Source organism: Battus philenor, unplaced genomic scaffold (assembly GCF_028537555.1).
Source record: "Battus philenor isolate CCGP_79_NKW_IND1 unplaced genomic scaffold, ilBatPhil1.0.hap1 SCAF_11, whole genome shotgun sequence".
In the NCBI taxonomy this organism is placed as follows: Eukaryota; Metazoa; Arthropoda; class Insecta; order Lepidoptera; family Papilionidae; genus Battus; species Battus philenor.
Window position 1 is genome coordinate 9,468,204 of NW_027181673.1, and position 16,018 is coordinate 9,484,221.

Consider the following 16,018-nt stretch of genomic DNA (forward strand, 5'->3'; position numbering starts at 1 on the left):
AAAGATCCGTATCAAATAGCGGCAACCCTCTCCCGTCTGCGTTTAGTAAAAGCGACAAAAAAAATTGTAAAAAAATACCTTTAAAAACGAATTAGAATTAATAGAAAAAAAAAACAGTATAAATGTACTTATAATACACCTACCCTTATACTTACCATAAATCTAATATCGTGTAAGCGTCAAATTTATTATAAGCAATCGTGAACCTTTGTCAATTAGCAATACGCAAATTTTAATATAACGTAGTCCGATTTGCGATCAAAATATATTATTTAGAAAATAAAAATCTCAGTGAAACTTTAAAGGGATTACTCCAATAAATAATTTGTAAGGCTACAAATCGATGTGAAAACAATGATGTAACATAGTGTAATAAAATAACTGCGAATGACCAAAGCGCTAATACCTCATAATAAATTACGACCGACTCGTTGCAAAGGTAATTAAATTTTCTAATCCTTTCTAAGCGAGACTATTCTCTGTGGGGATTACTTTGAGGGATAGAGTTTCATTGTTGCCTTCATAGCACTATAGTCGTGAGATCGTCGATAGGACCGACAATGAGACCGCAACAATTAAATGTTGCCATTAGATCGAAACAATTCACAATGGCACGTAAGAGGAACGGCATGAGAGTTTTTTTTTCTTAATCCGAATGGATTGAAGGTCGATATGTAATTTTTCACGGCTACGGATACGGAACATTTAAGACTGTAATAAAGATAACAGACGATGAAGTTAATTTTATGATTTTAACTGCCTAAATGTATTCCGATCATTTCAACCAAAATTATGAGTGTATCACTAAGAAGCCTATTGTCAATGGCAAAATCGAAGATAAAATACTACGGCAAAATAAGCTTTATTGCAATGTATACACCAAATCGTGAAGGAGGGTCACGACCCATAGCAACGAGGAATTTGGCGCAAAAAAGGATTATCCAATCTGTCCGAAGTTTTATAATGTTTATTAAATTTCTTATCAGATACTTTTAATCCGGCGTTTCATTGAACTATTGTAAACTATTTTTCATGAATTATTAAGTGCTATACTATAATAAGTGTGAAACTGCTAAAGATTATCGACAACAATTTTTTTTTATATCCTAGGTCTATTAATAAAGCAACATTTAATAAATGCCTACATTTATTATTAAAATTAAATTATTTAGTAAACGAGATATCACAGGTATCGCTATTCTTATTAAACCTTCGTTTAAAATTATCTATAAATTTTGTTTACGTTAAGTCGTCAACGCACTTTTTTGTTATATTTTACTGTATCAAGAACCGGTTCAATATGTTTGATATTACATAAAAACGATAAATATTTATATCTTCATTTTCCCCGCATATTTCTTGTCTTTTTGAACGATTGAAACGATATATAAAATATTCACAATTCTTGTTACAAAAAAAAAAACATTTCTGTTCAAGAACTCGTCGTGTTATCCTTTTTATAGTTTCTGTTCTAGACGAAGAATATTAGAGTTAGAGTTATTCTTTATAATCACAACTTAAAATAATTGATAAAGATATATGAAATAAATAATTTATGAATATTGGTCCTGTTTTTTTTTTAAATAACTAAGCATTCATCGAAAACATAATTTATTACGGTTTACCGTCAATAAATTAAGCTCCATAAAATGAAATACTTTGCTGAATGTTTGCAGCGTCACTTGGCTACATTAGGGTAAACCCTGACTTACAACTCGGTCTCTTCAGTTTCGCAAATAAAACAGTTTTGTATTGTTTGTATACAGCTTTGAATTGACACTGTATATTTGTACCTTATGAAGGTGTGATCGTATCTCCTAATCTAAGAGCTTTCAAAACTTTAACGTATATGTTCTTATTATTACAGAACCTAAAACCTAACGACGCCGTTATAGTCCCATTTAAGCCACTATATAAGGCACTTCGCAGCATAAAGTCTCCCGTTCGAGTCTCGCTTAACCAAGTAACGGTTGAGGTGAAAACGGGCACGACTCTTGGAGTTGACGCCGGCTCTTTAGAAAGCTAAGCAGCGAACATAAAAAGCGGGTACGACGGAAAGCGAAGCTTAATAGCTCGTTAATTACCGGTTATGAGCAGACATTGTCCTACTTAAGTGCCCCGACCAGAAACAATACTTTAGACCTATTTGTTTAGTGTGTTTTTACAGCCAACTGTTTTTATTAGGAATTTAAAAAAAACCTTCTAAGCTCCTTTGTTTACTTATACTACTAGTTTTTTTATTCATTTTCTCTTAAACATAAAAATTAATTACTCCATGTGCTAGTTATACGCGGAAATTTATTAGAAAAATAATTGTCTAAAAAAACTAACTCTTTAGTGTCCGTGTACTTAACAAAAACTGGCTGAAAGAACTATCGATATTTAAATCGTTTGAGAAATATCATGACCACTAACACGGACCACTAACAAAACTTATCTTTCGGACGATCACAGACTAAAACTAGTTTAATGTATCAAGTTATCCAATAGCTCAAATATTTTCCTGATCGTAGCCGTTGCGATACGAATACTTGCCGATTCACGAAACTGGTTCCGGCGACCCATCCACTTGATCTTGGACGAGCGTTGGCCAACTTTCTCGAGATTCCACGCGGGGCCGGTCGCATCAACATCTGACGTCCATAACAAAGTTCAATTTGCGAACTTTTCACTTTAAATAGCATAAAATCATATACAGCGAGTCCTGTAATGCATGGATAAATCTGGAGGGCCTAAAAAATTCCAACCAGTGCCCAAAATCTACTTTACTGTACTTTCTCTAAAGCACGGCCACAAATTAGTGAAATCTATTGAGTTTTTGATGTAATCTTATTATGCACGAGTATTTAATGTATAAGTTGGGAAGGAAAATACCAATTTTATTTTAACAAGATATTTATTTATTCACTTTTTGATATCCAGTATAATTCAAATATAAGTTGTTTTAGTGATTATATAACGATTTTCAATTAATCGGCTAAATGGGAACTACCACCTCGATGTCCATTCTACCGGCAAAAATGTGTTATTGTGATCTGTCCAATTTTGGGCAATGCGTCATACCATCATACATGAGATGCAAATGTGAAGTTAAGCAAAAATATACCTTTGGCAGCATGAAACGTGATATATTATGTTAATAACCAGTTATTTTAACTATCGTGGTTATTGTCAAAAACAATTTCGACAATTGGAGTCCTCGAATGTATATTGTATCTCCTAAAACCGTCGCTAGGTTTTATTGTAAAAAACTTTGTTTATTTTATAAAACGCAATATAAGTTTGGTATCACAGGAACTAGAATAAAACTAAAAATGTATAGTACCCCGAGTGGTTTTAGAAAATTGTGCGTTTAAAATTGGTGCAGAACCCAAATATAATATTTCGAGAAAAATATCCAGCAATTTCCAAAAATCGATTACCGAAAAAACTATACATTGCCTATAACGGGCAAGAAATTTCAATGTTAACAATAACAACTTGATTTATTATCTTTGTACGGTATCGTAATTTTCAAAGACCAAATACAGAAATAAATAATCTGCGTAGGCGCGGGCAGTTTCCAATCGTGGAATTTAATAGTGTGAGTTAAGTTTAAAAACATTTCTAATGTTAGAGTTAATATAAAAACATTTCTGTTAGGATAGCCCAAGCCCGCTAGTGACAGCCCGCTTCCAACCAACCATTCCTATTGGAAATGTCTAGGCGAGATCTACATCCAGCAGTGGACATCTTACGGTTAAAATGTTGATGATGGTGATGATGACTTACCTTAACAAAAAAATACTACTCCATGAGTATTTCTGAATTAATACACCCAAAATAAATATATCACAAAATGTCATTTAAGAATATACACCTATTCACTATATTCATTTTTGATTAGAGTTTCTTATATTTAGTAAAATTATTAACTGTAATAACCTAATTAAGCATTTTAGATTGCCTAAAAATAAAATTATCGGTTAAGATTGTTTTAATTTTTTTTATTAAAAAACTCCATTCAAAACTTTGAAGTCAATGTCAAAACAAAAATTACAGAAGCGTTCGACTAATAACATTGAAATAAAAAATAACTTAATTTCCCATCATGACTTCTGACACTGGACAAATTTTTAAATATATGCAAATTGAAAAGCTAACCTGTTAAAGAGATACCGTCAGTACAGATAACGCTGGTCGTTAGTTATTCTTAGAATAATTAGAACCAATAAAAATGTTTGTAACGAGTAACCGACGGACGACCATTATTCACCCTCGTCTTGGCTTAGCAAATAAATGTAGTTAATAGCCGGCTCGTTTTTCAAGTATTCGGTTGAGCCAGTTGCATGCTTTAACATTCAGTACTAATTAAAATCTATCGCCATAACTCTTCCAATGATATATTATAAAACAGGTTTTGTATTAAAATAGTTTTTATAGTTTGTTTCAATCATTTCTCAGTGAATTTTAACTTCTATTTTGTATGAAATTTAAAGACATGTTATCATAGCCGTTTCTTTCCTTTTATTATAAATTAATTTAACAAATTTATTGTATTACTTTTAATTTTCTTAAGTAATTTTTTAAGTTCTAAAATAAATTTTTCCGAATTTCGCGGATTAAAATTCACAAATAATTCATGTTTAGTTTTTATACAGCGCGATAGTATCCGACGTAGAATTGCATTCTGAAGAATACCACACAAACTTCCCCTACAAACTAACTATAAACAGGTATATGTAACAGCTTTATGTTGTGTCAAACTTAAACAATTAAACGATCATCTTTAGTAAGTTTTAGTTAGGTGTCGTTTAATTTACCAAAAATTTTGCATAAAAAAAAGCGTGCGTGTTATGTTATCGTTTGTATTGTGATCATGAATATCTGTAGAGAATGTTTTTTATATTAATATTGCCGTACTGCTTATACCAGTATCTGGACAGAAAGGTAAGATTTTCTGTGAGAAAATCTGAAAGAAAGATATCGAAAACTCAAGACGATGTCTTACATAACATCGCTAACTTAAAGGCGTAATCGAGTTTATCATCATTATAGATGTTAAAGCTTTAAAGAGGCAATTGTATAACTTATTTGTCGGCAAAAATCTTCAAGCATTTTACAACTATTTCCAATCATACTGTATAAATTGATCAGTGTGAAATATGTCACATTTAATTTATTTTTCATTGAAATGCGACAGGCCGATAATATCTGGCTGTACCGTCTACAGAGACAGATAGAAATATTAAATGTTAAAATTCGTATAACGACAACACCTTTTTTCTATATTATTGTAACGTAATCTATTAATTGTTAAAACCATTCGTTTTTGGATAGGGTATATGATACATTAATTAACAGCAAATGAACTATACTTTCACCCTTTAAACCTTTTACTTCTTGAACCGGTTAACCTTTATAAAAGACCATTATTATTAAGTTTATGATATGCAATACAAATTTACAATTCACTTAGTAATATATAAAATAGTAGCTACATATCGTCGGTGAAAGGTTCCAGAGCAAAGGTCATATGTAACACAATAACCCGAAGTAACGGTAGCCTATATGAACTGGTATCTTGAACTCGCGAAAGCGAAAGAAAGAATTTGAATGACGTTACAATAACTTCAGCTTCCGGAATAATGTATTTGGTAATATTTATCAATGAACACTATCACCGGGCTTTAGGTTTTCCTTAATATTTTGTGTATATGAAGTCAGATAATTTAGTTTTGTATTTTGTCATGGATGGCTGTTTTGAAGTGGCAGACAACAGGACTCATAGCGCGCAAAACAGATTGGCACTGGGCATTACAATTCTGAAGTGGCGAACACCGACCAAAAATCGTCGCTCAAGGCAATGTACCAGCAAAATGACGATTGACCCAGGCTAGTTTGAACTGGTGTTATTGAAAATCTATTTAAAAGGCTCATTATTGTAATGATAATGAAAGGATATTTACCTACTGGCATTTACATCTCAACTGATTTCGATAAGACACAATGATAAAGGCTCTTAACCTAGACTGTTATAAAAGAATTCCCTAATTCGAGGATTCCTTCGAAAACCTCGGTTCGATTCTCTTACATTGTTTATTATATCGGATTAATATTAACCTCTTAGATCTCATAGCTCCCAAAACCGTGTCTGGCGCTGTCAAATGAAACTTTTATCATCCCTGAACTTACAAATAAAATATACTGAATAAACGTATTCCAGTTGCACGATGACGTACATAGTCACATGATACACGCGTTCGTATATTAATTTTCATATTATATAATGTTATGTTGATACAACAACTGTTGTTCGAGTGTACTATGAAATTATTAGATACAAAACCATCCTACAAACTCAGGCCTAAAATTAAGACAAAGCGTCGTAGTGGACTCCGCGTTATCTTTAACTACAGTCGCACAGACGGGTTAAACTAAATCCGATACTGTCCTACTTAGTATTCTATTAGTTATTACTAAATCTACATAAGCCTACGTACAAATTTAAATAAATTTCGAGCCGAGTTCTTTAAACAATGATAACAAAACAGGGCGAGTGTACGCGAGTTATGTAAATAGGCACCTTTCAATGTAAATTCTAAATCTATTAAATGAGTATTTGAAAGATTTAAGACTTCGCAACGAAGACGCCTAGGCATTTACTGTAATGAAAGATAAAGCTGTATGCAGCCTGTATAAAAGACAGCTCGGCACTAGGCATTGGTACTTAATTACGATGGTCTTTCCACCGCTGTAAATATTTCTTACGTCTTGTATTAATTTACGAGTAATGTTATTTTCTGTCAGTCTCATGCTTCATAGTTTTAATAATATAACTATAATTTTGGAATACGTCTTACTAATGCAATTAGTATCCCGAAATGTTAAAACGAATTAAAAGTTAAATATAATTATGGTAGATTTTTCGAAAATAATAAAGAAAATATTATATACCTCAATTATGTTATAGTTTTCATCATATGAAACATAGGATGTTCACTGCTAGTCATAGATAGGACCAATGGGATCAGTTGGAAGCGGTCTACAACCAGTGAATTTAAATGTAGCTGGATGTGATGAAAACTATTTGTGAAAATTCTTATTTTTCATTGTATTTGTAAGTTAATCTTTACTGTTAAAATATATTATGAATTCTCGTACAAACTTCGTATCAAGGATCGCAGTTTATTTAATCCTAAAAAAAATAGTTTTTATTTTTTTTCAAAACATATGTAAAGTTGTATTAATAAACTTTTAAATGTCTTTATCAATCCTCGAAATATTTTGAACACATTTATAAAACACAAATATTGTTTATTACAAATTATAACTTACAAATGGGAATTATTATTGGATTTTTAAATAGTACAAAAAAGTGAAGTTATTAATACGTACAGCCTAACGCGCAGTATTGAGGTTTTGGTTCAACATATTGGAAAATAAAAATAAATTGACATATAATGAATAACAAACAAATACACGCTATATTTATTAATCATAACCGTCCAATATTTAAACAAACAGAAATTGCCATCACTGCTCTGCCGGTCATTTAAAATGAATATCTTAGATTTCTATTTAAATCAAAAAAACACTCCCCATAAACTCTTCGTGGAAGGTCTAGGGTATTTATTGCAAAAAGGCAATAATTAGAAGTTTAAAACATAATTATAAAATTACTCTTACAGAGAAGTCGCCCGCATAGCTATATATAAATTTATTTGGTACCTGCTGACATTAATTAGAAAATTCTTTTTCCTCTATTTTTGCAAGTATTTTTAATACCTGAAAAATTATTATCCAGTATTATTTGTTAATAAATAAAAGGTCATTAAGTATAATAATGTTGTACGGACTATTTAAATTATAATCCAAAAATATAATGCAACAAAACATTTTGAGGTTTTTACTAGCAATATTAATAACCAGTAAAAATTTGTGTACAAAAAATATTTGTAAAAAATAATACATCTCGTCGAAGGTTGAAGCGGTGTTGCCGTGCATATTTTTGTGGCACTGAATGAAAATGCTCGAACAATATTTCTTTCCTTTCTTAAAACATAGTAGCAAAGAGGATTATTAATAAATAGTACTGGTAATATAAAGTTAAGAGCGTAAATGCAATGCAGAGTCAAATTTTGTATAACAAAACTTTGGGTTCGCAATATTTTAGATAAGACAGATAAGCGCCTTGCCTGTGCCATTTCTTGGTCATAATGTGTTGATAAACTGTAGTTAAAATTATAGACTAAAAGTTAATTTATGTGATTATAAAAACTTGTTAAAGTTGACATTATATGGTTATATAACAAAAAGTTAAGACGTTTTAATGAAAAATATTGCTGTGCGAAATTTATTTTTGTTGTCATCGTCTATGAAATACGTAAGAAAATTAACATAAAACTTATTATAGATGTCTTTGTAATAATTTAATATTAGTTAAAACGTTTTCTAACATTATACCTAATAAAGGCAAAAAGAAATACATGCATTATTATTAGAAACTTAAGAAATAGGCTCTTCTCATACAACGACACCTCTTCAAAGGTTTCTATTTAGCGCGTTGATATCCTTTTTAAGACATAAAATATGCATCTTAGAAAAATATATTTATGACACGATGTTTTCTCTTTAATTACTACTTCGTACCAAAATATCTATTTATTAATATTCCATGACTATACAAGTATCGATAACAAAAAAATATAATAACTTATCGCCTTAGAAAAATCCAAAAATTTAAAGAGTAGAATATGCTTCAATTCAAGTTTATTTCAGGTTTTATTACAATATGTAATGATTTTCTATTACTAACATGAAGTAATGTATGATATATATAATATCAAATATGACAGTAAAATTTATACTTGCTATTATTAATACCGTTAATGAATATTTATAGACTCACTAAAATTTGTAGTAAAATTGTTAAGCATGTGTACGAGTGTATACATTATTAAACTCGTGGCAAAGAACGGCATTTTTACAAACACGTTCGGAGCTGAGGCACCTTTTAACGCCCCGTGCCATAATTTGTGAGCGGCTCTAAAGGCCTCGAATCTAAAGAGTCCTCGTGCTGTTGCTAGAAACTGGAAAGTCGCGCCGATCATACAACAACTTACCCCGTTTCACGTTGATATGAATCTCAAAATCCTTTACGGGCACTAATTCACAAAGCACACGCGAAGAACGTATAAAACCTTTTTTTTACTACACCACAAATTCGAACACAGGCACTTTTAACGAACTCTCGTTGCACAGAGGTACATAGCGTGATTTAAGCCAGCATTCACTCAAGACTAAAGCCTCTTTAGGCGCATACGTACAAAACGATCGTAACTACCACTTATAACTGACACTCGATGCTCCCAAAATGATCCTTACGGTATCTAATGCCAATTGTGACGTGTTTAACACAACATTGGAGAATTTTGACCGTTAAATCCAAATAAAACAAACGCCGTGTTGCGTAGTTAAGTTGAAACTAAGCCTGCCCCGCTAAGGCAGAGTGAAGACCGTTGATCCAGTTGTGCGGTCGATACAGCAGTACGCTGCTTTACCGACGCGGCGCTCACACATTAAGTTTTCAACCGTCTCGTTCGTGAGATAACTTAAAGAAAGAGACAGGTGTATTGCGTTCGCCGGTAGTGGGAGAAGATACTTGTACCTGTACATCAAAGCCTCTTTTAATACACGTAGCAACAGGTGAATAAGACGCATGTGTGCGTGTATTGTTGCGAGTTTTTATCGTCGTGTGAATGTTTTCTTCGCTGTGGTAGAGTGATAAAATGGTATTTTGTTCAATAGTATTTTATCTGGCCTCTATCACAGTAACATTTCTGTTAATACAGAACGGCTATTTATTAAATCAGACGATTTTCAGCGCATCTGGGTTATCAAAACCATCCTTGTTCCAAATTATTTTTAAATAGTTCCTGTCTTAGATACAACCGGCGTGCCTTTCTATCAAATTAATAAGGTCAGAAAGAAGAATATTTTAATATGAATTTGAAGGTTGTCATCATAATTCAAAATACGTAAAAGTAAATTATAATATCTATTCAAAATACTATGAATATATAATTAATAGAAGCTGAATTGGAAATTGATTTAGATTGACATTATTTCTTTATATTTAGAAAGTAAACTTTTCAATATAATTATCGTTTATTATAACGAAAAGTTTACTTTCTACGTATTAAAAGAGTTAAATGTGTAAGTTTTTTTAATTTCAAAATCGTCCCCTGTAATATATAATAAAATTCGAATACCCACTTACTTTATAAAAAAATAAATTTTATGGGTAGAACCAATTTTTTCTAAAATAAGTGATCACTCGAATTTTATATAATCTTTATTATCTACGTTCTGACACTATTCAAGTCTAATTATTTTAATAAAGATAAAATTTTAGATATTTGATATCTATGTTTTTTAATATTAGTGTAAATATAATTGTTAACAGACTCAATTTCATTCGAAATCTTAAACTGTGGTCGTGGTGTATTTTGTACGTATTTGACATGTCAGAAACACATTTCTTCGAACATGTCAACCTTTTTTTTAAAGTAGACGCTGTAGTTTTTAAATACCTATACTGTAAGCTTGTACTACTTCCTATGTGCAAAATCCAATGGCGAATCAGTACAGTAAACGTTATATTTAGGTTTATCACATTTATAGAACTTATGATTTGATTCTATGTATAACGTCGTGACTCAATCGCATAAATCTGTGCCAGATATTGTTGTATAAAACCGCTAAAGCCTCATACTTTTAAAGGCGCATAATAACAGTTGGTCGCCTTCCTCCTCTCGTCACTTTTTATATAAAAAATATTACACGGTATTTTTCATTTACGATATTGAATTATAATCTTGTTAATTAATTAACAGTTTTTCATTCACACCGAATTGGCTTTGGCCAGTTAACACTGCGCCGAAAAACTACAATAAAATCTTGTCGCGACAGTCTCCGTACACAGAACCTGTATAACAAGATGTTGGACATGTTCGACAATGCAACTTTTTCATATGAAAATTCATAAATTTAAGTTTCCTGTCCGGTTGGTCTTAAAAAATTGCTGAAGCATTAGTTTGTCCCTTTTAAAAAAACAGTTCAGTATCTTAGAACACTCTCTTAATTATTCAGATGCCGGGTAATAATTAAATGAAAACGAGGATAATAAAATAATATTAAAATTAAGTGAAACGAGCTAATGATGTTTCATTTATTATTAAAACTACTGGGACAACGAGGCATACGTTGAGTCGATGCCATGGGTCCTTGGACAACAGTTTTTTGACAACAACCAAAAAACTATACCAAAACTCGTCATTTATTTATTAATGGACAGATTTATACCCCATTTTCTTAAAATAAATTGATTGCTTCAAATTTTGATTTGCGTAAACCGTTTCTTAATTTATTGGTTTTTAATAAGTTCACGTCTTCAAATACTCATGAATAAATATCTTAATTAGTTACGCGACGAATCGCATTCGAAGAGCGAAGGGAATCCCTCTCTTAAAGGAAAAACTAATAATCTGTTTTCAACCCAGAGTCGTCCAATTTGGATGGAGTGCTCCTGCTCATTAATCTTTATCAATCGGAAAACTAATTCGAAAAGAAAAAATTAAAAAACACTTTCTAAGTGAGAGCAAAGACGAAAAAAAGTTAAGTAAGAAGTTAAATTCTATCAACGGAAATAAAAACTGTCAAGTGATGTTTTAATAATAGTGTTATTTTATATCAATCATACATTTTGCAATGGAGAACCGAAAAAATATATTTTTGACCTGAATTACACAGCTCCTCAAGTTTTGTATTTTGAAAATTTCGTGTGTTCCCGTTCGGCAGAGCGCAGAGGGCGCAAGAATCTCTTTTATGGTAGCAAAGTATAGGGGTTCCCTGGAAGCTTCGGTTTAGGCCGCTACATACTACAATTTCAACGGATTGGTAAGCCGCCAAGCTCTTAGTTCGCTTAAACAGACGCTGCGTAAACTGAAACCGTAATACGGTCGTTCGAAGCTATGCCACTTTACTCATATGTAAAAAATGCATATAAATAACGTATAACACAGAAATAACGCAGTGTTTATACAGATTTCAAAACTTTGTCTAGAAACATTTGTACCAATTAAATTGTAGTCTAACTAGTACTATTCAACATGTAAACAGAAACAAAATTCATATTTCTATTAGCAGGGACTTTGATAAAAAGATATAAACACGATAATTATAACAGAATTAAGCTGTACACTGTATATATATGTGTTCAACTGTAAGAATAAAAAGAAGAGAAAACAAAGAATTTTAATGATAACGAATATAATAAAGTGATGTTAGAACGTAATAGTCAATATATTATGGCAATATAAATAAAATATGAGTTTTTATTGATCATTTATTATTTCTCTACTACATGTGATATTAAAATGTCCCCAAAAAACCTTAAAAGTAGGCCAATATATCCATTAACTCTTAAATAGATGACAGAGATATACAAAATGACATTTTAGAAATAATAATAAACTAAACTTTTGTCTTGACTAAAAAATTCGGCTTCGGAGTCGGTCTGAATTGAGATAGTTAAAAACTTACCGACGTCGACGTACTTGAGTACAAACTGCACTTCAGGTCCCAAAGCTTCAGCAACTTCTAAGGGTAGTTCCGTATCTCTCAGCACGTGCACTACAAATGAAAAAAGTTTTATTATAGTAAAAAACGCGATGACGTGTAATCATCTTCATACATTTTAATTGAAATACGTTATCACATACAATCAAAATTTATCAATTACGTTATTACAGAATCTTTATATTTACATACTACTAGTTGCCACGACAGACCTTGTATTCTCAAAAGATGTTGACCTTTCGCAGTCTAATAGAAAAAAGATATAGATAAAACGTACTCTTAATGACTACTGTACGATTACTTACAGACATAGGTTTCCCCTTTTGTTCGGTGCCCTATACTAATAACGTGATTACACTTTCAATAAAATGCTTTGATCTAATTGGTTTTCTCGTTGAATCTTCATGGTATATGCTACTTTTTGTTAGATTACATTCTATCTCGTTTTTTTGTTCATAATTGATAACAAATTTATAATGACATATTTTAATTTACGTTGTTGTTTGTAAAGAGGGGAGCAAATACGTCTTCATACAGTTTTTTCATTTTTTCTCTCCGTAAGAATCTTTCTGACGGCTTAAATAAAATATGAAAAATATTGAAGGAATTATTGGACTTTTCCCCGGCGTTTTGCGCTTGGCAACAAATTCAACAACGAATTTTAATATATGTAGATAAATGTCCATTTTGTAAATATATTAATAACGTTTAAATATTATTACACTTATTTTAATTTTCAGATTTTTACTTATATATTCATCTTTACAATTGCACGACTACTGCTCTAATCATTTAATTAAAATTTATGACTATCTTATAAAAATTCTAACTTATTCTAAGATTTATAAAGCATTGTTTACTAAAGTGTTCAATTTAGTAAAATTCATACAAAAACCTATTGTACGAGTTATTAACCCTTTTAAAATGTCTAAGGGGTGTTATTTATTTTATTGTTTTGCTTACGAAAAAAAACGCCAATTGTTTTACTTTCTTTTCACGTATTTCAAACACTAGTAAACAGTGCCATTATACCTGTGTAAGTACATAAAAGAACCACACAATAGTAATCAGCCCTTTCATAGGGTTGGAGCGATGAATTATTAAAACTTGTAAGGAAATCAATTTATTTCGTTTAATTTAAATATCGCTAAAATAATAAAATTAATTTCTCTTATAATGACTTAAAAATCATTTTACAGAGAAATATCACGTTCTATTTTGAACAATGACAGGACACAACAAACGCATAGTCAATATAATCTTTCATTATCTTTAAAGGAAATCACCTGGTTTTAAAACTGTAAAAGAAAAGCTCTCGAGCCCGTCTCTTTAGAAGCTTCATTATGTAAACGGACCACGCTTATTCAAAGTTAATTTTCCTTCCCTGTTTGAATTTTAATACAAGCACGGTACGAGTATATAGCAGACCTATTAAAAATTATTTTTGTTGTGTACTATATTATAAGGCTTAAGAAAATTTTATTGTAAGATTGTTCATTAAGAACGTGCTCAATCTTTGTTCAGATATGTAATTTAGATAATCAGTACTTATTTAGTAGTTAAGTTGTAGTTTCTATTTAAAAGGTGTTCGTAGAAAGCGATCGAACGCTCACGTCAATTCGTGATAAAATATTTTAATTTTCACAGAGCGCCTGTGCAAATCTCGCAAGCAATAATTACCATAATATACGACATAATTGGCGAACTATTTTGAATTTAACGGCGCTATAAAACAATTTCCTTAACTAACTTAACGGGCTATCGAACGACGTTATGAGCATAATTGTAGCACTGAGCGCATAATAAAAATAAAATCAAGTCGAATGTGAAAGTGACGGCAAGTTAGAGCAACGAGCGGTTATAGAATGTTCCCAGACGAAACCAGTTGCAATACCCATTTCTTCGTCGCGTGCTTACTTTTATCTTTATATTTCATCGAATGTGAGTTCGTTACGCGAAATTATGGTCGTGGCATTGTAATTTTCAATCGCATGCTTCCTTGACGAGAACCTCCATTAACGTTTGGCCATGAGTGCTTCCTGCAAATAATCATGTGAAAACAAAAACACGCTACTGTAATAAAAAAGTGAAACTAATTAAAAAACTTTTTATCCATTTTACGCTACAATTTTTTTTGATAATAATATTTTATTAAATAAAAAAAATAAATATAACTATTTCAGGTTAGATTGAGCCATAGGAGCTTATTTGTTTAGAAAGACGGCTCGCGATCGCGGATCGGTTGGTTCGACTACAACAGAAGTGTACACTTAGTTGAAGCACAAAAACATTGCCGCTGCTTATAAATTTTGAAAGTAAAAATAATCAAAACCTCCCTTTTTTTAGTTGAGACTTGTGTCACGACAATCAGAACAATAAAAAATATTTAAATAGCGCCGAGTCTCAAACCAAAGTAATATTCGAGCATGTACTAAAAACATAACCTATTTAATTAAAAATATAAAATATTTCAAATTTATTTTCTTATATACTTAGTCGTTAGTAATCATGGGTGTAATGGTTAACTTGAGAGTTTACTTCCTAAAACTTTACCGACCGAACCGATAATAAGTTTTATCGAAAAACATTCGTTTGACGGTAAATTAATTAGATATGGTAATACAACAAACGTTACTAAAATGAAAAAAAAATCTATAGGAAACTCCTACATTGCGTATAAAAATTCTTAGAATTTTCTACTCAGTGGAGGTTCTGAATCGCCATTCCATAAAACACTATGTGGTCCGGTCTCGAGAAACTACGTGAAAACGAAGTTACAACACACAGTTACTCCAGCCCTTACAGATTTCAAATATAAAAATATATTTAGATTTTAATATGGTGATTACAATTTTTTATTAAAGTACTGAAAAGCCATATACTATATAATACCGTAAATCATTATGTTATCTCTTCAATATTTTAATTAAATAAAAATTACTTATATTTAATAAAGACCTTTGTGGCAGGATCAACGAATACTTTTCATTTGCTACAGCTAAGAGGATAATTTATATCTTTTTCCTTTTTAAGTAACCTTTTATCTGTCGGCTTGTGACCTATTCTAACCCCTGATTTGCATAATTATCAATGTTAGCATAATGCCTTTTTCTTTAAGTCAGCTTTGTAAAAAAATGAACATTGGGTATTTTATTTTTATTTCTTTGAACATCCATTTGTAGTGTATACTATACGACTTTTCTAAAAATCATTTACTAGTACTGTATCATCATTTCAGCCGTACGATGTCATTGTTGCAACGATTGAATTTCTAGCAAGACTTGTTTGAAGCGGTCTGCATTCAGCGTCTTATTAGTCTCTTCCTGGAACAAAATCGTCTGGAGATCTTGTGAGTGGACATTCTACGTTGCGCTTGCCAGTGCGTGGTCTCCACTTT

The 16,018-nt window shown here is 31.3% G+C and overlaps 1 protein-coding gene across 3 annotated transcripts in view; it reads right to left on the bottom strand.

Annotated features, from left to right (window-relative positions):
• ASPP (Ankyrin-repeat, SH3-domain, and Proline-rich-region containing Protein) overlaps positions 1-16,018 on the bottom strand; it is a 278,253-nt gene that overhangs the window by 184,845 nt on the left and 77,390 nt on the right. For 2 of the 3 annotated variants that reach the window (XM_068772350.1, XM_068772358.1), the window contains one exon: positions 12,586-12,675. In XM_068772350.1, the coding sequence (XP_068628451.1) occupies positions 12,586-12,675 (90 nt within the window). Of the gene's footprint in view, positions 1-9,104; positions 9,482-12,585; positions 12,676-16,018 lie in introns of those variants that run through there. The other variant, XM_068772365.1, reaches the window with a different exon arrangement.